Source organism: Schistocerca gregaria, chromosome 2 (genome assembly GCF_023897955.1).
Source record: "Schistocerca gregaria isolate iqSchGreg1 chromosome 2, iqSchGreg1.2, whole genome shotgun sequence".
Taxonomy (NCBI): Eukaryota; Metazoa; Arthropoda; class Insecta; order Orthoptera; family Acrididae; genus Schistocerca; species Schistocerca gregaria.
In genome coordinates this window covers 510578243-510601529 of record NC_064921.1, presented here as the reverse complement: position 1 = coordinate 510601529, position 23287 = coordinate 510578243, and the positions used below count along the sequence as shown (strand labels likewise).

The following is a 23287-nucleotide window of genomic DNA, read 5'->3' as shown; positions in this document are numbered from 1 at the left end:
AAACAATATCGTGTAAATGACACAGCAAGAAAATAGGTGGAAATACTGCACAAGAATGAAATACTGTGTAACAAGATTGTTTTGGACATAATAAATAATACCGTGTAAATTCAAAACTGTGTAGCCACATCACATTATTTGTTTTATTATAGGGTGCAAAAACAGCTAAGGTCATACATGCCCATGTTAGAAGCACAGAAAATGAAGATGAAACAAGTTAAAAGCAACTACACTTTAAGCACAATCTTCAGAACGAAAGAAAGCTAAAAACATGGACTAGGAGAAAGGTCCATAAAATGTGCTGTGCAGACAATGGATGTTCTGAACTAAAGATTAAATGTCCTTCGCCCTATTGCTACAAAGGATAATAAGTTGCTGACTTAGAGTCCCTGCGAGAGGCCCGCATGGAGGACTTCCACACATTCATAGTTTCCTTAATGACATGCAGTTTGTTGTGCATACCGACGTTACGCCACTCGATCTCCCAAAGCCGAAGAACCTTGTGGCGTAATAATGAATACAGGTCAGTTACGGGGTTGCCAATCTCCAGAAGCAGTTTCCATGTAGCCTGTTTGGACAGCCTGTCGGCAAGTTAATTTCCTGGGATTGCGACGTGACCTCGAGTCCAGAGAAACACCACTGAATGACTGGGCCGTTCCAGGGCATGGACTCCTGGATGGTCCCTACCAAAAGATGGCAAGGGTAGTACTGGTCGATAGCCTGTAGGCTGCTTAAGGACTCAGTAGAGAAAGGGAATGATTCGCCAGAGCATGAACGGAAGTGCTTAAGAGCACGAAATATGGCCACCAGCTCTGCAGTGAAAACACTGCAGCCATCTGGCCAGGAGTGCTGTTCAATATGTCCTCTATGAACATAGACAAAACCAACGTGACCAATAGCCATCGATGTAAAGCACTTCACAGTCCTGGGACATGTCAAGAATAGAAGTGACAACGGAGAGCTGCGAGATTAACTGAGTCCTTAGGGCCATGTGGAAGGTCCAGACAGAGCTTCGGCCTAGGTTTACACGATGAAGGTGTATGTGAATGGATCTCGAGTAGAGGTGGTAAAGGGAAGACTCCAGTTCAGACAGAAGGGATTGGATGCAAACCGCAATTTTAAGCCCTGATTTGGGTCGCCAATGTGGGAGATTAATCGCCATGGTTGGGACAAGGAGACAGTAATTTGGATGCTCAGGAGAGCTATGAATGTGTGCAATGTAGCTGGAGAGAAGTTTTGCATGTCTGATCTGCAATGGAGGGTCTCCAGCCTCCACCAGTATGCTGCTCACCAGAAATATCCTAAGAGCTCTGTCGCTAGTCCAACTCCATAGTAGTGCACTGGATTGAGTAAACATAATGCTGAGGGTACCGCCGAACCATAAGCCAGACTCCCATAGTCACGGCGGGATTTGACAAGGGCTCTGCACAGCTGCAGCCGCATAGAGTGATTTGCATCGCAGTTGGTGTTGCTCACACAGCGGAGGGCACTGAGGTGCTGCCAGTGCTTCCACTTATGCTGACGCAGATGAGGAAGCCAAGTCAATCGTGCGTTGAAAACCAGTTCTAAAAATCGATATGTCTCCACTAACGTGAGTGTATTGTCATTAAGGTAAAGTTTTGGTTCCAGATGAATGTTACGACATCGACAGAAGTGCATGACACGTGACTTTGCAGCTGAAAACGAACCCGTGAGCTAGAGCCCAGGACTGCGCTTTGTGGATGGCTCCCTATAGGCGCTGCTCAGCAACACCAGTACTGGAGGAGCAGCAAGGAATGCAGAAGTTGTCCGCATACAGAGAAGGTGAGACTGACGACCATACACCTGCTGGTAGACTATTAATAGCCACTAAAAGTGAGTGTGTGTGTGTGTGTGTGTGTGTGTGTGTGTGTGTGTGTGTGTGTGTGTGTGTGTGTGAGAGAGAGAGAGAGAGAGAGAGAGAGAGAGAGAGAGAGAGAGAGAGAGAGAGAGAGAGAGAGAGAGAGACTCAATACGGAGCCCTACAGGACTCCATTCTCCTGGATACAGGGGAACTATGGGATGCACCAACCTGGACACGGAAAGTACGGAGTGACAGGAAATTATGAATAAAAAAATCGAGAGCAGACCCCAGAAGGCAAACTCATATAAAGTGTCAAGGATATGATGTTGCCAGGTTGTGTAAATAAAAAAAGACAGCAGCCAGGTGTTTGCACCTGGAAAATGCTGTTCGGATGTCAGAATTGACGGACACAGGATTATAAGTGGTAGAGCGACCCTGGCGGAAGCTGCCCTGACATGGAGCCAGTAGGCCCCGTGACTTGCAGGAGCCAACAAATCTGCTGCCTTACCATACATTCTAACAGCTTACAAAGAATGTTGGTGACACTGATGGGCCAATAGCTATCCACATCAAGCAGGTTTTTACCAGGTTTGAGCACTGGAATGATAGTGCTCATCCACCATTGCAATGGAAAGATGCCATCGCACCAGATCTGGTTGAAGATGACAAGATGTCACTTGTAGTCCAATGAGAGATGATGAAACATCTAACTGTGGATCCAATCTGGCCTAGAGGCTGTGCTGGGGCAATGTGCAAGGGCGCTGAGGAGCTCCCACTCTATAAATGGAGTGTTATAGGGTTCACTGTGACATTCAGTGAACAGGAGGACTTTCCACTGTTTGAGGGTGCGAAAGGCTGGGGAGTAATTCTCTGATGCAGAGGGTCAAGCATAGAGCTCAGCAAAGTGCTTGGCAATTGCATTGGCGTCGGTAGATAACACGCCATTGATGTTAATGCCACGGACACCTGTCAGGGTCTGTCACCCAAAAACACATCTCGTCTTCGTCCAGACTTGGGAAGGGGACGTATGGCACCCAATAGTCGACACATACCTCTCCCAACACTCTTGTTTCCGTCTTTTTCTAAGCTTGCGAACGTGGGCATGGATCCATTTAAAAGCTATTAGATGCTCCAGGGACGGTTGCTACTTGTGTCGCTGTAGAGCCTGCCTACACTCTTTAATGGCCTCAGCAATTTCTGGCAACCACTAAGCTACTGTCTTTGGCCAGAGCAATTTCAGGCAACCACCAAGGTATTGCCTTTCGTCGGGGGAGGGGGGAACACGCGATCTAGTGTGCACCCTAAGGAACAAGGGATCGCATTTTCCGTCACAGAAACAATCGTCCTGTCGACTTGCTCAACCACCACATCGATGTTACCATGTGCGGGACATTCAACAGTGACAACATAGATGAAAGCTTCCCAGTCTGCTTTGTTTAAAGTCCATCTGTTTAGGCATCCATGAGCATGATGCCAGGGGAGTGACAGGAAGGTGGGAAAATGTCACTACTGTACAAGTCATTGTGGGCTCTCCACTCACTGGACAGATGGGTGAAGTCCTGGACTGAAAATTGATAAATCAATGGTCAAGTAAGTACCATGAGCCACACTGAAATGTGTGGAGGCCTCAGTATTTAAGAGGTAGAGGTCGAACTGAGACAGTAAAATTTCGAATTCTCTACCTCGGCCAGTAAGCATGGTGCCTCCCCACATGGGGTTATGGGCGTTAAAATCTCCCAAAAATACGAAAGGCTTAAGGAGTTGAATCGGTGTAGTCAATACATTCAGGGGTACTGTGCCATCTGGAGGAAGATATACGTTTCAGACTTATTTCCTGTGTTGTCTTTATCCCGACAGCCACAGCTTCAAACGGAGTTTGAAGGGGCACAGGTTCACTACATGCCGAGTTCAGGACATAGACGCAAACTCTACCTGACTCCCTATTATATTCTCTAAAGTTCTTGTAATATCCCCTACAGCCACAGAGGGCAAGGGGTCCTCACTGCCGGGAACCAGATTTCCTGGAAGGCAATGTAGAAAGCAGGCTTGAAGCTTAACAGTTGCCGCAGCTCAGCCAGGTGGTGGAAGAAACCGCAGAAATTCCACTAGAAGGCGATGGTATCGTGAGGTTGGAAAGGTATAAAGTGGACAAGGAGGCAGGTTATGCCTCAGTCACCTGCTGCCACCGACTGAGTATTTGTTTGCATTTCTATTGCGGATGAGGCATCAATGAGAGCCAGTTCCTCAGGGGAAGCTAAGATCTCCACCTCATCCTGAGACACAGAATTGGTAGGGAGTGGCAGTGTTGGTTCTACTGGAGGGTCCTGTTTCTTAGCAGTCTTCTTCTTGGCTTGCTTGCCCTCTTGCTTCTCTTTAGAGTCTTGCTGGAAGGGTTCCTCCAAAGTAGCTTAAGGCATGGAGGAAGACTGAAGCTCTTCACCCAGCAGTGCTTGGCTCCTTTAGGCACTGGCAAGTACCTGCTGTGGCATTAGTGGAGACCTTGGAAGAGAGGATTCCAAGGGACCCCTTCCACACGAGAAGCTGGAGGAGGCTGCTGCTTCTCCAACTGGGGGGAGGGGACCAATGTCCCCTGGGTTAGGGGGACATTGTTCGTGAAGTAGGTGCTGTGCTTTGCTTTGGGAGCAACTGAAGAAGATTTGACCCCTACCACTAAGGAGGAAAGGCACAATGGTTTACTATCTGAGAAATTATAAGAGAAAACATCTTGTATGCAAGAAAATGTTTCTCAATACTCTTGGCATTAAAAAATGGTCAGTGAGATACTGGCTGGATAATGCCACACATGGGAAAAGCCCACATTCCCAAATAAAACAAATGAAGAAGAAAGATGAGAAAAACTTTGTAAAAGAATTTCTGGACTGTCCTCCAAAACTGGCATCACATTACTGCAGGAACTTAGCTTATTTTCCCCCAAAAAAGACCAGTGCAATTTGTGTTGTAATTACAGGCTTAGAAACTTGAGTGAAGATATTTGAAAACAGGATCTTGTCCCAGTCATTTTGTATTCTGACGGCTGCACAAATCGGAACAGGAATGAGATATTATCAAAAGCTCTTAAGATCAGCAATTGATTCAAGAGTATTGATTACATAAAAGTTTTTGGAGAAAGGTCACACTCAGACGGAATGTGGCTCCCATGCAAACTCAAAGGACATGAAGCTTCTCTTCCTACCCAGTATGACTTGATATCTAAAGAGGTGAGAAGAAAGCCATGACTTTACAATTCCATTACCTAGATTACTCCTTTTTCACTAGCTATGCAAAAAGAAGTTTGTTCAATTAGACCCGAAAGAGCTGCAAAGAATGAGCCTACAGTTACGGACCTGAGGGCGATACAGTATTGTCCAAATGGTATTATTCACTGCAAGGGCACTTCAGTGAGGTGCGGCAAGAAATACCAAGACACATGAGAAAAATTTCTGGAAAAGTTTGCTTCCTGAAAGTACACAAAGAAAGACTGAAAATCAGGAAAGTCATATGGGATCATTTACAACAATTTACAGTCATTGTTTCTAAGGATTTCCATTGTTATGACAACATTCCTTACGAATGACCAACTTGGTTGATACTGTTTCAGGAGGGCCAGCGCAGTGTAGTTCTTTGTTCGGCAGTTTTTTCTTTAGGAAATCTACAGACATCATCATACCTACGTGAACTGTGTGTATATTTGAAGGTTTTTGCATTAAGTCTTTCAATGAAGTCTTTCCATAATGATGATGATACTGTTGTTTCAGCACCAAAAAAAACATAAAAGTGGCAAGTTGCACAGGAGACTGATAAACCAATACTGCGTAAATAACATTCCTGTTCCACAAATACTAAGACAATTTTGTGTATCTGCCATAATTAAGCTTTATAAGAGTATTTTCTTTATTTCACTTTTTGTTATGATCAGGAATATCAATGTAGTGTAACAAAACAAATTTCATGTCCATATGAAATGTGTATGGATTTCTAGACATTTTTTCATCTCTCCTGTAAAATACATGTTTTATTAGTTACAAGGTACTGTTTTTCAATGATGATGTCTTCTGGCAGGTACAACATTTGGCTTATTAAATTACATTACCTGTTGTATACTCCAAAACAGGGTTTCTGACAGAGTCCCAACATGGAGCAGGAGCATGGCACTGCTATGACTTGGAGAACATGTGGTGGGGGGTGCTACGAGAAGTTGGCGATCTTATATGACACAGCCAACATACCACAAGGCTCCACATACCAGGACATTTAACTGTTCACAGCAGGCAACAATGGCCATTTAACTGTTCATAGAGTAACAATGCTGTATGAGCAGGAGCACCCTGTTCTAGAATAATATTGCTGTCAAAACTGTTAAAAGTTTCTGTAGGCATTTAAAATATAACCATTATTTAATTTCATAATATTTCACATGTCTAAATTTGAAGTTAAATGTTCTTGTTTGGAATAGTAAAAATACTAAAAGTATATTGAGGGAGGTCTTTAAAATAAAAACTACAAGTAAAACTCAAATATTAAACATTTCTTCCATCTAATGCTCTTCCAAACACTGTAAGAAAAAGGTAAGAAATGAAAAATTTATCAATCATTGTGATAACGCAAAGAATAACAGTAGAATAAGAGAAGCTACTCATGAAGATAATACAGTCAAACGTCTGTGGCTTCAAAGACTTGGATCAGTTTTGCATTACTCGTCCTGCAATAGGGCACGCTGGGAAGCACTGTATGGCTTTATAGTTTATTTTTGAGAGATGCATATGGGCCCTGAAGATTTCCCTGGATTTTGTGAATTCAAACTGTTTCACAAGTGCTTCATTCAAAGACTTGATATCAACTCTTACCAAGTCTTCGAATGAAGCACTTGCAAAATGGTTCGAATTCACGAAATTCAGGGATACAAGGCACTGTATGGCATTATCGTTTATTTTGAGAGATGCACATTGGGCCTGAAGATGGCATAGTGCAATGCTGAAACTGGTAGTTGTCAAAATAAAATGAATTAGTTACACGACTATTGAGAATTTCATTGCTACTGACAATTACTTAACTAGCTGATGTCCCTACAGAGAAAGTTTGGATATGTGCTTTCACATCCTTGCCACAAGGCTTTCAGATGGCCTCCTTCCGCAGCTTGGGTATATACTGCTGATATACTTCGGAATAACATTGGGGCAACGGTGACGTCTCTTGCAGATTCATCTTCTGATGAATCCTCAAATTCACTGAAAAGTACAACAGGTTTCTGCTTCTTTGTAGGAACCTCAGAGACAATCTCTGTTTTTGAACTGTAGACACTTCCTTGCAACACAATTCCTAGCTTCTTTCATAATCTCATCTTCCTTGTCACTGCCAAGAAATTTTAAACACCCATACTTAGGATTCAAAAACATTGCAAGTTTGTGCATCATTATTTGAGACGTTGTGCTAAAAACATGATTTTGCTGCAGTCCTTAAAGATGTTATAAACTGAATTTCTCCCTCACTTTTTGAGCAGTTTCACCATCTACAATACACATAGATACAGTGTTGGTGCTTTGGAGGCTTTGAGGTCACAGGAGGCATTTTTAAATGGTGTTGGCAAACTTGTTTCATCTTCCAACATTTTTTGTCAATGGTGTCAATTAAATTGTCGTGATTTTTCTCGGACAAAATTATGAGAACAAGCTAACTGACTCATACATGTCTAGTTTGCTGTTCCATCGCGTGTCCACATCTCCATTCAACAACTTCTGCAGGTTGTTCTGAACATCAGATTTTTTTAAAAAGTTGTGACAACTTGACAACAATTTATTAATCATTGTACATCATTCTTATCATTGATAACTGCTCCAGTCGCATACTCTAGCGGAGTATTGAGGATGTGCGCTGAGCAAGTGGGTGTCATATTGATGAAGCGTTGCTCCAAAGGCTGGGTTTTTGTTGGCAACAAACATGACATTTTGCACAATGCTGAGTAAACCAAACAACTGTAATATCTTGATCAGTTCATGTTTAATGTTTTCTCCAGATTTTTTAAATATCACACTCAATTTGTTTCTGGTGCACATCACTAACCTCAAGCTTTCCTTATTCAGCTAATGTAATGTAATGTGCAGTCACTTGCATGTAGTTTATTTTATGCTATAAATTACTCCATAGATTGACTGAAAACATTCCCCACCTCCATAGAAACTGCTTTAACATATGGTCAGTGGTTGGTTTCCTTTAAATTTCTTGAAATGGTGGTTGGTTGTGGTAGCAATTCCTTGGCACTCAACACACCACAACTGGCCCTCACACCAAAAAGGAACTGTGCCATATTGAGAAATCCGTTTCCACAGGCAACTTCTAAAGTCAATGTGTCCTTGCTGATAAGATTGATGAGCTTTTTCTGCAGCAGTTATCTTCAAATTCAGAGGTTCGTAGCAGAACAAGTGAAAGCTTTGACTTTATAAAAGCTGTGAAGCAAGGTGATAAGTCTCTCCACTGTCCTATTCAATATAACCCGGAATAGTCTCAGTATAACACTGCATTGTGTAGTAAATAAAAACAACAAAAGAGGCACCAAACTAGCCAGATACAGGCATATGCTAATGACATTACTATAGCAGGAAGAAATGTCAACACACTCCAAGAAACATACAGGGTAATAGAAACAGAAGACTTAAAAACTGGCCTCATAGTATATGAAAACAAAACAAAATATATGGTAATGTAACAATCTGAGGCCAGAAGGACCCCTAAAGACACAAACATCAATTGGGAATGCTTCAAAGGAGTGTCCTATTTTAATTATTTGGGAACAAATAACGGCATTGGAAAGGCTATAAGGATAAAATAGAAGTAGGAAAGAGAGCTTACTTTGCAAATATCCAACTTTTGAGAAATAGCTTTGTTACACGAAAACAAAACTGCTGATATATTACCCCCTAATCTTCCCAGTTATCACACAAAAGGTCAGGGGTATAGGTGTTGACAGAACATGACAAACATGCACTAAGAACCTCTGAGTGGAAAATACTACTCCCCCCCCCCCCCCCCTCCAATAAGGAAAGAAGGCTGGAGAATACACCAATGCCAAGTTACACGATAGGAATACAGTAAAATTTGTGAACCCCAAAGAGGATATCCTGGCCAATAAATGCCATATGATCATTTCATTGTGAAATCACATTGAATACAATGGCTAGGATATGTGGAGAGAATGACAGAAGATAGAATTCCAAAGACAATGATGAAAGATGTGATTCATTCATCTAGGCCAAAACCGAGAACTAGAAGAATGGATTGATGACGTGATAGCAGATCTCGCCACTCGGGAGTCCGTTGTTTGAAAAGAGCAGCAAACAACAGAGAAATGTGGAAGAAGCTCGTTGGAGCCAAGGTTCATCCAGGGCAGTTGCAGTACTGAAGGAGAAGATGGTAATCTTTGGGTGTCAGTAACTCAGATTTCTTTTGAAAATGTTTTTACTAGAAAAATATCAGTGTTATGTTCATAAGCTGCTGAGGAGCTTTTTTAAGTAAAGAGAAAGTCCAAGCACATACCACATGGTCATTTTTATTTTGCCCTCCACAGTCATCTGCCAAAAGCCTCAAGCTATCATTCTCAACAGGGATTTCAAACTTTTCCAGAAAATCACAGGGACCTCAAGCAATCCCAACAGGACTTCTGCCAACTTTATTTTCTGTCCAGACATAGAAGGGTGAATTTTTATTATCTGTGTCTTTTACACAGAGAGTGTGATAGTTTATTTGATGTGAATGATATGCCTCACTGATCAACATTTTTTGGTAGGTCCTGTATCTGCTGCATATCAGGGCATAGGGTTGTTGAATTACAGAGCTACTCCTTCGTAAGTTGATGAAAAGTCTCTGCTCTTAATCTAGAAGCATCCAAGTTAGTCAGAATTTGTGACTTAATTTTGGGCAGCTGTAAAAAGTCTACGAGACATTTAGGCTGTAGCTACAAGTATCCGAGGCACATGTTCCAAAACAACAATATTTAACAACTTACTGATATTTAGTTCTGAAGGAAAAAAAACCTGCTCCCATACACACAATCGCAAGATAACTGTCATTATTGAACACAGCATTGTTGAGAAAAGTGCGCTAGTTGTCAGTACAGCCAACTGAGCTGCTTCATGTAGAATATATGTTGCACATAATATCATTTGAAGCACACACTATAGAATGCTAAATACGATCTGAAATAAATGTTAGTTTTCAGAGGCTATTTACACTGCCAGTGATTCTGATGTGTTACATTCCGACTCCACAGCACAAAAGAATGGTACAGAAACTATATGCAAATGAATCAAACTCAATTTTGTTCGCTGGTGGACATAATACGATTTCAAATGGTGCTCCTCAATTTAATAATAATAATAATAATAATAATAATAATCCCCGTGGAGGCCCGGGAAAAGAATAGGCCTCCGGTATGTTCTGCCAGATGTAAAAGGCGACGAAAAGAACAAACCACTAATAGGGCTAACCCCCCTTTTAGTGTGATTAGTTTGTTCAGGACACAAATAAAGAAGCCTCGAACAAGCGCCGTCATTGTCGGGGACGACGCTTTAACCCTATGCCCGCCCACAATGTAACAACACTGCTAGCCAACTGGAAAATGATTTAAATCCAAATAGAGGTGTTTTACAAGATATGCTTTCTGCAACCACCCTAGAAGGAAAACAAAGAGGACGAGATGGTCAGATGAAGTTAATCGACACCTCATGTTCTGTTATTACCAAGCAACAAACCTAGGAACCAACGCAACTGGATACAGATCACAAGTATACACAACATTTATTACCAGATACCCAGAATTAAAATTTTTAACAGAACAACGACTAGCTGATCAGATCCGCGTAATAATCAAAAATAACAGGATACCCCCAGTCAGAATTAGAAAACATCAAACAACAAGTGCAACAAATACTGGAACAAAATAATGTGCAATCAGAAGAAGAAGAAGAAAATACAGTGATGAACTCACACATCCCAGAGCAAACAAACAAAGAACACGCATCAATTAAACAATCAGAGGAAAACGAAATCTTAAGACTGCCACCAGAACAAGTACAAATAGAACATGAAGTGACATGTTAGATAAAGAAGAAAAATTTCAGCTGACATATATAGAATACAAAGACACAAATACAGACATTAGACCACTCTTGTCTAGACCGCCAAATAACCCGCAAGTTGAAACAACAATAAAAACTATCAACACAATCATACACAACAAAATAAATGAAAACAACTATGGAAGAGTTACAACTACTGGTTTATATAGGAGCACTCACTACTCTAAATATACACACTGGGCAGAGATCGAAACCAACAAACACACAGAAGAAACCCACAAAACCAGCATGGCAACACAGGCTACAGATCAGAATAGAAAAACTGAGAAAAGACATTTGACAGCTAACACAATTTATAAGACGTCAAATGCCAGGGGGGGGGGGGGGGGGGGAGAAGTAGTTAGGTAAAATCTCACAACAAGAAGCGATAGAGCGATTAGATGAAAAGAAGCAGAAATTAGAAGCATTGGCTAAACGACTTAAAAGATACAAAAAAGTGAAAATAGAGGGAAACAAAAGCAAACATTCAACACAAACCAAAAGAAATTCTACCAGACACACACATTAAAACAGACACTTCACCAAATATAACAGACATGGAACACTTCTGGAGCAACATATGGTCAAGCCCGGTACAACCTAACAGGCAAGCATGGTGGATAGAAGCAAATGCCTGAAGTGATAATTTTGCAACATGAAGTCCCCAAAGCAATTAATTCTACTCACAATTGGAAAGCCCCTGGAAAAGATAAAATAGCAAATTTCTGGCTAAAGAAGTTCACCTCAACACATTCACATCTAACTAAATTATTTAACAGTTACATTGCAGACCCATACACATTCCCTGATACACTTACACATGGAATAACTTATATGAAACCTAAAGATCAAGCAGACACAGCAAACCCAGCTAAATACTGCCCCATAACATGCCTACCAACAATATACAAAATTGTAACTTCAGTCATTACACAAAAATTAATGATACATACAACACAGAACAAAATTATAAATGAAGAACCAAAAGGCTGCTGCAAAGGAGCATGAGGATGTAAAGAGCAACTGATAATAGATGCAGAGGTAACATATCAAGCTAAAACTAAACAAAGGTCGCTATACTACGCATACATTGATTACTGAAAAGCTTTTGATAGTGTACCCCACTCACGGTTACTACAAATATTGGAAATATACAAAGTAGATGCTAAATTGATACAGTTCCTAAACATAGTAATGACAAATTGGAAAACCATACTTAATATCCAAACAAATTCAAATAATATCATATCACAGCCAATACAGATTAAGCGTGGAATATACCAAGGAGATTCATTAAGTCCTTTCTGGTTCTGCCTTGCTCTGAACCCACTGTCCAACATGCTAAATAATACAAATTATGGATACAATATTACTGGAACATACCCAAACAAAATCACATTTGCTATACATGGATGATCTAAAACTACTGGCAGCAACAAATCAACCAATTACTTAAGATAACGGAAGTATTCAGCAATGATATAAATATGGCTCTTGGAACAGACAAATGTAAGAAAAATAGCATAGTCAATGGAAAACACACTAAACAAGAAGATTACATATTGGATAACCAAAGAGACTGCATAGATGCGATGGAAGAAACAGATGCCTATAAATATCTAGGATACAGACAAAAAATAGGAATAGATAATACAAATATTAAAGAAGAACTAAAAGAAAATATAGACAAAGACTAACAAAAATACTGGAAACAGAATTGACAGCAAGAAACAAAACAAAAGCTATAAATACTTATGCTATACCAATATTGACCTACTCATTTGGAGTAGTGAAATTGAGTAACACAGACCTAGAAGCACTCAATACACTTACACGATCACAATGCCACAAATATAGAATACATCAAACAGTCAGCAACAGAAAGGAAGGAGGAAGGGGATTTATCGACATAAAAAAACCTACATTATGGACAGGTAGACAATTTAAGAAAATTCTTTCTAGAACGAGCAGAAACTAGCAAAATACACAAAGCAATCACTCAAATAAATACATCGGCTACACCACTGCAATTTCATAACCACTTCTACACCCCTTTAGACCACACATCAACAGAGACGAAGAAAGTAAATTGGAAAAAGAAAACACTTCATGGCAAGCACCCGTATCATCTAACACAGCCACACATCGATCAAGATGCATCCAACACATGGCTAAGAGAAGGCAATATATACAGTGAGACAGAATGATTCATGATTGCAATACAGGATCAAAAAATAAACACCAGATATTACAGCAAGCATATTATTAAAGATCCCAATGCCACAACAGATAAATGCAGACTTTGCAAACAACAAATAGAAACAGTAGATCACAAGCAGATGTACAATACTAGCAAATACAGAATACTCCAGAAGACTTGACAATGTAGCAAAAATAATACAAGTATGCACCACAAAATGTACTGGAGAATGATGAATACAAATTATACTGGAACAGAACCATAACAGATAAAACACCACCACATAAACCTGACATCATACTCACCAATAAAAAGAAGAAATTAACACAACTACTCGAAATATCCATACCCAATACAACAAATATACAAAAGAAAACAGGAGAAAAAAAATGAAAAATACACCCAACTGGCTGAGGAAGTCAAGGATATGTGGCATCAGGATAAAGTTGACATTATACCAATTATACTATCAACTACAGGAGTCATACCACACAATATCCACCAGTACATCAATGCAATACAGCTACGTCCAAACTTATATATACAACTACAGAAATCCGTAATTATTGATGCATGTTCAATTACCCGAAAGTTCCTAAATGCAATATAACATGTACCGTACAGTTAAAAGGAAGTCACGCTTTATCAAGGTTCGCGTCACTTTCTACTTTATACCAGACATAACGTCTGAGGTAAGAAAGAAATAATAATAACTATTTTTAATTACTGGTCATGTGACAAAATTCTGTACAGACATTTGAAATGGTTCATTGTCAAATGACTATATATATATATATATATATATATATATAAACAGAAAGAAACTTCCACATGGGAAAAATATATTAAAAATAAAGATTCCAAGACTTACCAAGCGGGAAAGCGCCGGCAGACAGGCACATGAACAAAACACACAGACACACACACAGAATTACAAGCTTTCGCAACTGGCAGTTGCTTCGTCAGGAAGGAAGGAAGGAGAGGGAAAAATGAAAGGGTGTGGGTTTTAAGGGAGAGGGTAAGGAGTCATTCCAATCCCGGGAGCGGAAAGACTTCCCTTAGGGGAAAAAAAGGACAGGTGTACACTCGCACACACACACACACATATCCATCCGCACATACACAGACACAAGCAGACATCTTGTCTGCTTGTGTCTGTGTATGTGCGGATGGATATGTGTGTGTGTGTGTGTGTGTGTGTGTGTGTGTGTGTGTGTGTGTGTGTGTGTGTGTGTGCGCGCGAGTGTACACCTGTCCTTTTTTTCCCCTAAGGGAAGTCTTTCCGCTCCCGGGATTGGAATGACTCCTTACCCTCTCCCTTAAAACCCACACCCTTTCATTTTTCCCTCTCCTTCCTTCCTTCCTGACGAAGCAACTGCCAGTTGCGAAAGCTTGTAATTCTGTGTGTGTGTGTGTGTGTGTGTCTGTGTGTTTTGTTCATGTGCCTGTCTGCCGGCGCTTTCCCGCTTGGTAAGTCTTGGAATCTTTATTTTTAAAATATATATATATATATATATATATATATATATATATATATATATATATATATATATATGTGTGTGTGTGTGTGTGTGTGTGTGTGTAAATCAATAATACAGTTCAGTCTCTAAAAACTTAGAAAGCACTTCCTTTTCTATCTTTCACATTTTTGTACCAAAGTTTTCACCGATTGTGAATTTGTTTTCATGCAATTGGTAATTAAAAATGAAAACGTGTCATCTTTTATTAAAATAAAATTCAATATACATTAATTTCTATTGGCTAAGAAATATCGAATTAAAAAAAGGGTGCTACCAGTGAGGTTTGAATGACCAGCTATACAATTACAAGATTTCTACAATACCTATCCAGGCCGTGGCTGATTATTTTTATAAGGTGAAAATGTTTTGTACTTAGTTCAGAAGTCTTCTGATTTTTTCTCAGAGTGTGCGTTGCACTGCTCTAGAAAACTGAAGTCCAGGTGCTGAGTTTCAAACCTTTTGGAACACATCTAACACGTGTTACCTTCTTATGAGGAAATTAATGTGCATTTTCTTCAATGGTTTATTCATTATGTCTCTTACCCATGTTCTTACAAATGTTTCCATAAAGTTTTACTGTTGTACGATCATGCATTTGTCTCAGGCAGCAAAAATTTAATTATAACCACATTGTATGTACAAAGCTCACTACTACTCTTGTTCCAAAAATAATGTTCAATGGTAATACTTTAACAACATAGTTACTCTGGATAGATTAAAAATATCTTATTTATTTTTGAAAATGCCACACGAGATATACAATCTGCATTAGCTTATCGGGCACCAGCATTCTCTATCAATTTTAAAAATTTCAAAATAAATGTGTGGCTCATAGCAATACCAAACCAGCACTGAATGTGACATGAATTTGCTTCTTGTTGCAATACTAAAGGAAGCAAAGGGAAAAGCAGACCCTCATTTTTTCACAGCCGAGGAAAGAGCTGGCAACTATGCATACACACTCGGAAACATGCAGCCACAATGACAAACATTCCTCCGTTACGTATGTTTATCAAAGTAATTTAGTGGCTGCTCCTAATTCTTCTGTAAACATTAGTTTACTAACAGTTTCATCAGCAAATCTGTAACTTATCAGCTATTGTTCCTTTTAGAAATTCCATCATTATCATCATCCATCACTGTTCCATGCCATAGTGCAATAACCTCAAGTACATAAGAAATCATCATAGGAACAACCTTTGAACTTTCGTCACAGAAATTATTAATCCATTTTGACAGCAACTTCAAGCACGATACTGTGAGAAAGTCAGCGAAGTACTACTTTACACTGAAATTAGTAGAAAGGAACTGAAGCTTCAATATTCAACACTGATCTCTAACACGCACGTATTCAAATATGGATCAGTATTTATATATTTTCTTAAAACCTGATTTGAGCAACTGGCGAATGCACACTTATGCGACATATTATTGTGTGTATGTTACACTCCATCATCACACATGCAGTGGCAAACAGGGATGCCTGAAAACCCATCTACAATAAAGAAGATTCTTGTGTCCACCAGCGTGCTCGAGGTGGTTGTTATCAAACAGCAAATGATACAATAATGGAACAGATTTTTGCAAATTTCCTTATGCAACTCCACACCGACAGTTTCCAAAGCAGACTATAACGAGTGATTTGTAACAATGACTCAGCAAATTCTTTCAATGAAAAAGTCGAACTCTTATTTCTTTAGTCTCTCACATTTCTCAAAGCTTTCCCCAACTTCTTCAGTAAACTCAATTCGAGACTTTAGATTTTCCAGGTACATTGCCAACCTACAGAATAAGGAAATAAAATACAACAGAGCTTGATTACTGTAAAGAACACATGTCAAAGTACTGGAAACGTGAATTACCTTTTTACCAAGCAAGTGTGAAAAACAAACGAAAGGGAAATCTGAAAAAAATAAGAAAGGTACAAACAGGTCACTTACACCATTTTATATGTTGCTGTTCTTTCCCGACATTTGACAGTGGAAGAATCAACAATTTTCTATATCATTTGATATCACTCATCAGCACTCATTCCAATTCATCTTCCAGACACTCAAGAGCAGTTACAAAGTGAGGACTAAACTTTCTTTCAACCATTACTTTATCTGTATTGTATAGCACTTATTTACATGTATGAAACTTGTGTTGATTGTTTCATAATGGCGGCAATTGTATACAGATTTCTCATTTGGAAGACATGTACAAGATATTTGTAAAATAAATTATAATTGCCACAACTGCTCACATTTAACCAAGAGTCATTGTGTCCAGGGCCAGTTTAAGGCCCAAGTGACATAACTCGCTAGTGGAAGCAGCACACACTGAGGAGTGCCAGAGGTGGCACAATTATACAACTGCTTTACAGTATGTATCACAATTAGTGGCAATATTTTGGGCCACCAAGCTGAGAGGCATCAGGGCCACCTACATGCAAAAAATACATGATTTATCACAATTGGAAAGAAAACTGACACGTGTGAAAGTGTATGAGGGGGAAGTGGGGAGAACGTGTCAAAGATAAAATGCTTATACAGAAAAATGTTCAAGCCAACCCTGAATGTACTAAAAATATACTAGAATTGGATACTTTATCTGCCATGAAAACAAAGAATCTACATCAAGTGGAAGCTAGGATGAAAGTAAATGCTGTGGAAATAAGTTGTAAGTAGCTTCCAAGTTTAGTAAATACAGTGCACAGGTTTCACAGTAATAAAAGACAGACTTACCCTGTAGTAAACACCAACATGACCTTCTTCCAGCTTATGCAGGGAGAAATTCACAATAATTATAAGCAGGATCACAAGCCCAGCAACAAATCCTACAGTTTCTGCCATGTCTTCATATGTTCTAGAAACAAATACGAAAAATATAAAGTAGTATAACAGAGGTATTACAGAAAACGTCACTCAAGAATCTAGTAAGATTAGAACTCTAAATTTAACAAAAACAGTTAATTTTGATATAAATGGAAATAAGTAAGGTTTTTATAGCACACTCCTTCATTCACCAAGGGAGGGTTGAGAGTTTTGCACATTTTATAACAAAGAACTGAGCAGTTATCACATGTAAAAAAACAGTAGAAACTACCAATGTCATTAAATACCTTGAACTGTGGATACCAGGTAACATAAAATGGATCGAACATGTGAACTATACACGTAATAAATTTAATATTGTGTGTTGCTGTGTCAAAATTCTAACTTTTGTGCGCAAAAACAGCAATTTATAAAAAAAAATGTGTACTGTGGCTAGATGGAATCATCATTAAGATTGTTTAAATATGTCAGACCACATAAATTAATGAGGGAAGAAATCTGCTTAATTTAACATAAATCAGGATGAGCACACAAGCAACACTAGATACATGGAGAAAGAGAGGAAAAAGTGCAAAAATGACAATTGCAAGCACGAATAATGCTTTGCAACAAATTACTTGCCCATATTAAAACAATACAAAATATTCCGAATTCCAAAACAACTCAAACTATATAAAGTTCCATAAATTGATGACCTTCCATGAATTATGATATTTTAAATTTTTTGAAATTTTAGTATTGATAGCTATTCAATTAACAGATCTTTGTAGATCTTCAGAAATCACTCTGTCAAAATACATTCTGTAAGTTACTAGGAAACTTACACCCATATATACATTTTATCATATTTCACTGCAGCTATGTAGGGCTATAAAAATATGAACGAGGCACATGTCATACCAAAATGTGAAGTAGAAACTACATTCCTTTACGATAAGGTGATGGATACAGATGCCTATAATTTTTTTCCAATTGTTGGTCCGTTTATTAGTGTTACTGGATACATCATGGTATAAATAGAAGTTTTGTAAAAACGTCTGTTTAACGGGCTATACAAACAAAGTGCTGTGTCAGACAGTTATGACAGAAACATGTAATACTGTGTATATACGAATTGCTTTCCTGATTCACACAAATTAAATTCATAGAGTTGTACACACGTAAAATAAAGAGCATTGTGATATTCCAAAAAACATTACTAGCTGCTTCTGATACGAATGCTGGCACCACAATTGTGAATACTAAAAGCACAATATGTTTGCCATGTATATAGCTGATGGTCATTAACTCAACCTGACTTTATTTAGGTTGTGAAACGTTTGTTGTGCAACACAATCCGGATGATGTACAAATCTTCGTCCTTAGAACGGAACTGATTACACATCGGTTTCATTTAACATTTCCAAAGCTATTTCCATTTTACTACCGGCATATCTGCACTCCACTGGTCTACTGGATCAACTGATTACGAGTTACGTGAATTTAACTTTCAACCAGTGACGACTGCAATAGCAGCAATTCTTTGCTGTGTCACTCACCACATAATCTTCCTTATACAGGAAAATTGTAATTACTTGATGTTTACATATACTTACCAGTACAAGGATTAGTCACAGCAGGTATGGCACTGAAGCAGGTTTTTGGCTGTGTCACACACATACAAATTTATCAGGTACTTGATTTTATTTTGGAATTACGATTCGTGCACGACCTCCAACCTGCCAGCATTCTTGTGGCTGGCAGCAAAAACAACGCTGAAGGCCGATTAACCAATCGATTGTAATTACAGATAACTTAATTGAACCGGCACTGCGCTTGTAAGTACCTGTAACCTGTCTATAATACCCCCACCCAAAGATGTTAACCTGCCACTCCCACGGTGTACTCCCCTCCCCCACTTCTGATAACATTACAGCACAGATGGTAATCTGAATAGTATACCATAGTGTATACTGTTAAGGATGCCAAAGTTGTTGCTCATTAAATTTTAATGCCTGCGGAAACGCGGCAATAGAGCACGGTATAACATTCGGCAAATACTACTTTAAGTGCATTTATGTGTGGAAACAATCGTTTTCAAAAAGGATTAAATGATTATCATGACTCGCTGCGCCACAAAATTTCTACCGAAGCTCTACAGTTTTTTGGTGTATATTGATCCTGAAACAGATCGACAAACAACTGTTCTCTCGATCCCGCATATTAGCAGAACGGGTAACAACTACTGGAAAATCAGCCACTGAACTTAGCGGACATTTAAGAAGGAACAGTGCAAATACGCCAATGACTACGTGAATATTGGTGACATGATCCGCCCCAAAGAGTTACGATGTACCTTACTTTCAAATGGTGTTTGATTCTGTAAGTAACAAATTTCTCCAGCAGATTTCAGAAACAAATGCATCAGAAGACTTTCATCTGACACACTGACTGAAGCGTCTTATCTTGAAGAAAGAGTACCGGTAAGAAAAAGCCGCAAAAAATTAGCGGTAATTCGCGTCAATAGTTATCTGAAGTATTAATTAGTATTGCGAGATGTTACTTAACATTCTGGTCGTATATCTATAGCAGCCTCTAAAGGAGATTGCTTACAAAACACCTGTGGAACCTATTCTATGATATTGCTTAAGCGTGTCATACCAATATACTGTAAGATATTGACCTCATACGATGAAGCTCGAGCGTGTCGTACGGTCGAATGTTTGTCTGACTCACGGAAGTGTTAAAAACTTGAATTGTCTAAGCCTTGAGGCCAGAAGCAATCTATTTCAGGAAAGCCTACTTGCAAAGTTTCAAGAACCTATATTGACAAATGTAGATACATATGCCTACTGCTGCCTCTGCGGATCATTCTCGCCACGATGGCTACATCGACCGTGGTTTTACCGATCCTTTTGCAAGTGCGGCCAAGAAGCGTGGGTTTTCCAACCAGAACTTTCCTCATTGCTAATTTACGCCAGTCGTACACCAGCAACGGATGTGTTGTCACCCGTCAATCGTTCAGTGCCGACAGCGTAGACGCCTCGTAAAATTGTAAGACATTCCAGGCAGCAGTTGACTGTAGAGTGTCTTTGAAGCAGTTTCGTACACGTGATGTCGAAAATAGAAAAAAAAATCGAGTATTGTGCAGTGATTAAATCTTCGTAAAAGAAGCTATTCTCAGCATCACTTCTGACATGCTGCATAACAATTTCACATGACTCTCCTGGAGAAGGACTGTGGCCGCCATACAAATTTAGGAGCCACAAATGAAATTCGGTCGCTGTTAAAACTTTCGTCAGGTGGGCAAGAATGTGGCTGCTCAGTTGCAATTTTTAAATGGCATCGGCACTTACTCAATTCTAAATTCACACACAACCCTTTGGTACACTCATCACATCTCCAGGGCAACTGGTAGTGATGACTTGCTTGAAAAGAGATGGGTTCCCTTTCATTTTTGTAATTATTTACATTATTCACAGTGTGTAGACCTCAATCAGCTTAGGCCTATGAAACTATAGGGAGACAAAGGCTGTAGGCGGGAGACTGCTGTGTGCAGATGCAAGCCGAATTGGTGGCATTTCACTCTCAGCTCCAGGCTACAGCTTGAGGCTGCAGTGGATGGGGATAAGTGTTGCAGGCTGGCCATGGTGACCCAAAGGACGTCCAGCACGACCTACGAGTCTGCCAATTGGTCTGTACTAGTGGTCAGTTCAGTCACTGCTTGCACTGAGGTTGACCACTCACCCATGGTCAAGTGGGAGGTCGTCTCGGGGTGTGGCAGGTGATGAAAAACTTTCTGGGGACCGATCATAAGGGCTCTCCATTTTGTCTGGCAAACAGGTTCCAGATGCTGTCTATGGCTGACACTGTCCCTTAGACAGATGCAGTCACTTGTCCTGTTTCAGAGGAAACCTCTTGAGTCTGCAAGGTACAGGCAGTTACAGAGGGTGGGATATGGCTGCTAAGGAAGGGAAGAAAGCCAATGGTCACTCCATGTGCATACCAGATGGATTCATTCCAAACGTGGAATGGGGTCCTTCTGGTTGCCATTAAGAGCACAAGGTACAGCCAACTGCAAGTTGATGGCTCATGATGGTATCAATGATGATGTTGCTTTGGACCAGAAGAGATTCTCTCTTGTTTCAGGTGGCTATCAGAAGTGGTAAAGGCTGCCAGTTTAGCTTGTGAGATGAAAGCAGAGCTCACGATTTGCAGCAATCGACAGGACCAATTGTGGACCTCTTGTATAGAGCCAGAGTGGAGGGTCTGAATCAGAGGCTCAGACAGTCCTGTAACTGTGTAGGCTGTGGATTCCTCGACATGCGTCATAGGGTGATGGGTTTTCAGGTTTTGATAAATAGGTCGAGAGTCCACTTCATGCAGGAGGTGGCTACATGGGTAGTGGGGGCTGTGTGGCATGGACTGGGAGGTTTTTTTAGATTAGAGGGCTTAGAGAAAACACAAAAAAAGGCTTCAGTCTCAAAGGGGGCAGGTCGAACACAGGAAGAACGTAGATGTAGGAACCATTCGTATACACATGGTAACAATCAGCATTGTAGTTGTAAATTGTCATAGCAGTTTTGGGAAAGTACTAGAGTTAACAGAAAGCACCGATGCTCAAACTGTTGTCGACACTGGAAGGTGGTTAAAGCCACAGATAAGTTCAGCTGAAATTTTTTGTGAAGGACCTAATGGTATTCAGATATACAGCTGGCAGGGGCGTGTTTGCTGCTTTTAGAAGTAGTTTATCTTGTAGCGAAATTGATGAATATAGTTCCTGTGAGTTAATATGGGTAGAGGTCATTTTTGGCGGCCAGAATAAAATACTATTGGAACCATTTACCGACCTCCCAACTCAGATGATAGAATTTCTGAAAGTTTCATAAACATTTTTTTATCTGTTATTACTTCATGTTGTAATTTTATGTACTGACACGTTCCATGACCTTGGAGATTTGTTCCTCAGTTTGGTCCTAGGGAACTTGATGTGTAAATAAATAAATAAAATAAAACATGATTCTAATTTCAAACATGTTCCTGACACACACAATTATAGTTGGTGATGACTTCCATTTTTCCCTCGATATATTGGCGAAAATACATGTTTACGTCTGCAGGTATGCATAAAACACCTTCCAAAATTGTGCTAAATGCATTCTCTGAAAATAAATTCCAGAATTTAGTTCATGAGTCCTCATGAATAGTAGGCTGTTATGAAAACACACATGACCTCTTAGCAACAAATAATCAAGAGTTAATAACGAGCATCAAAACGGATATAACAACGTCCAGCCCGCATCTCGTGGTTGTGCGGTAGCGTTCTCGCTTCCCACGCCCGGGTTCCCGGGTTTGATTCCCGGCGGGATCAGGGATTTTCTCTGCCTCGTGATGGCTGGGTGTTGTGTGATGTCCTTAGGTTAGTTAGGTTTAAGTAGTTCTAAGTTCTAGGGGACTGATGACCATAGATGTTAAGTCCCATAGTGCTCAGAGCCATTTGAACCAACATCCAGAAAGTGCAGGCACACCAGAAACCACCGACAAAATGCATGATATGATTTTAAAAGATCGGCATAAAAAGGTTTGTGAAATTGCTAATGCTCTAAGGATACGTGGAGTGCATTACAATCGCTGTTATAAAATGGCGTCATGTGAGGAGAAGGCACAGTGTGTTTTGTGGTATTACAAGACAATAAGGAAGAGGAGCACTATTATTATTGCATGGTACCAGAAGTTTAAACAGGCCAGCAGTATGTTGGATGTTCTGTGAATAGGGAAGCCTTCAGTCAGTAAATGAGGTGTCAGATCTGCACAACAGAAGACCTTCCAAATCTACCCAACAT

The 23287-nt window shown here is 39.8% G+C and overlaps 1 protein-coding gene across 2 annotated transcripts in view; it reads right to left on the bottom strand.

Annotated features, from left to right (window-relative positions):
* LOC126329290 (erlin-1-like) overlaps positions 1-19685 on the bottom strand; it is a 43753-nt gene extending 24068 nt beyond the window's left edge. The window contains exons 1-2 of one of the 2 annotated variants that reach the window (XM_049996142.1): positions 19061-19685; positions 17376-17496 (exon numbers count right to left, since the gene is read on the bottom strand). In XM_049996142.1, coding sequence (XP_049852099.1) covers positions 17376-17483 — 108 coding nt within the window. In that variant the 5' untranslated portion in view covers positions 17484-17496; positions 19061-19685. Of the gene's footprint in view, positions 1-17375; positions 17497-18758; positions 18924-19060 lie in introns of those variants that run through there. The other variant, XM_049996140.1, reaches the window with a different exon arrangement.
* Between the last annotated feature and the right edge of the window lie 3602 nt (positions 19686-23287).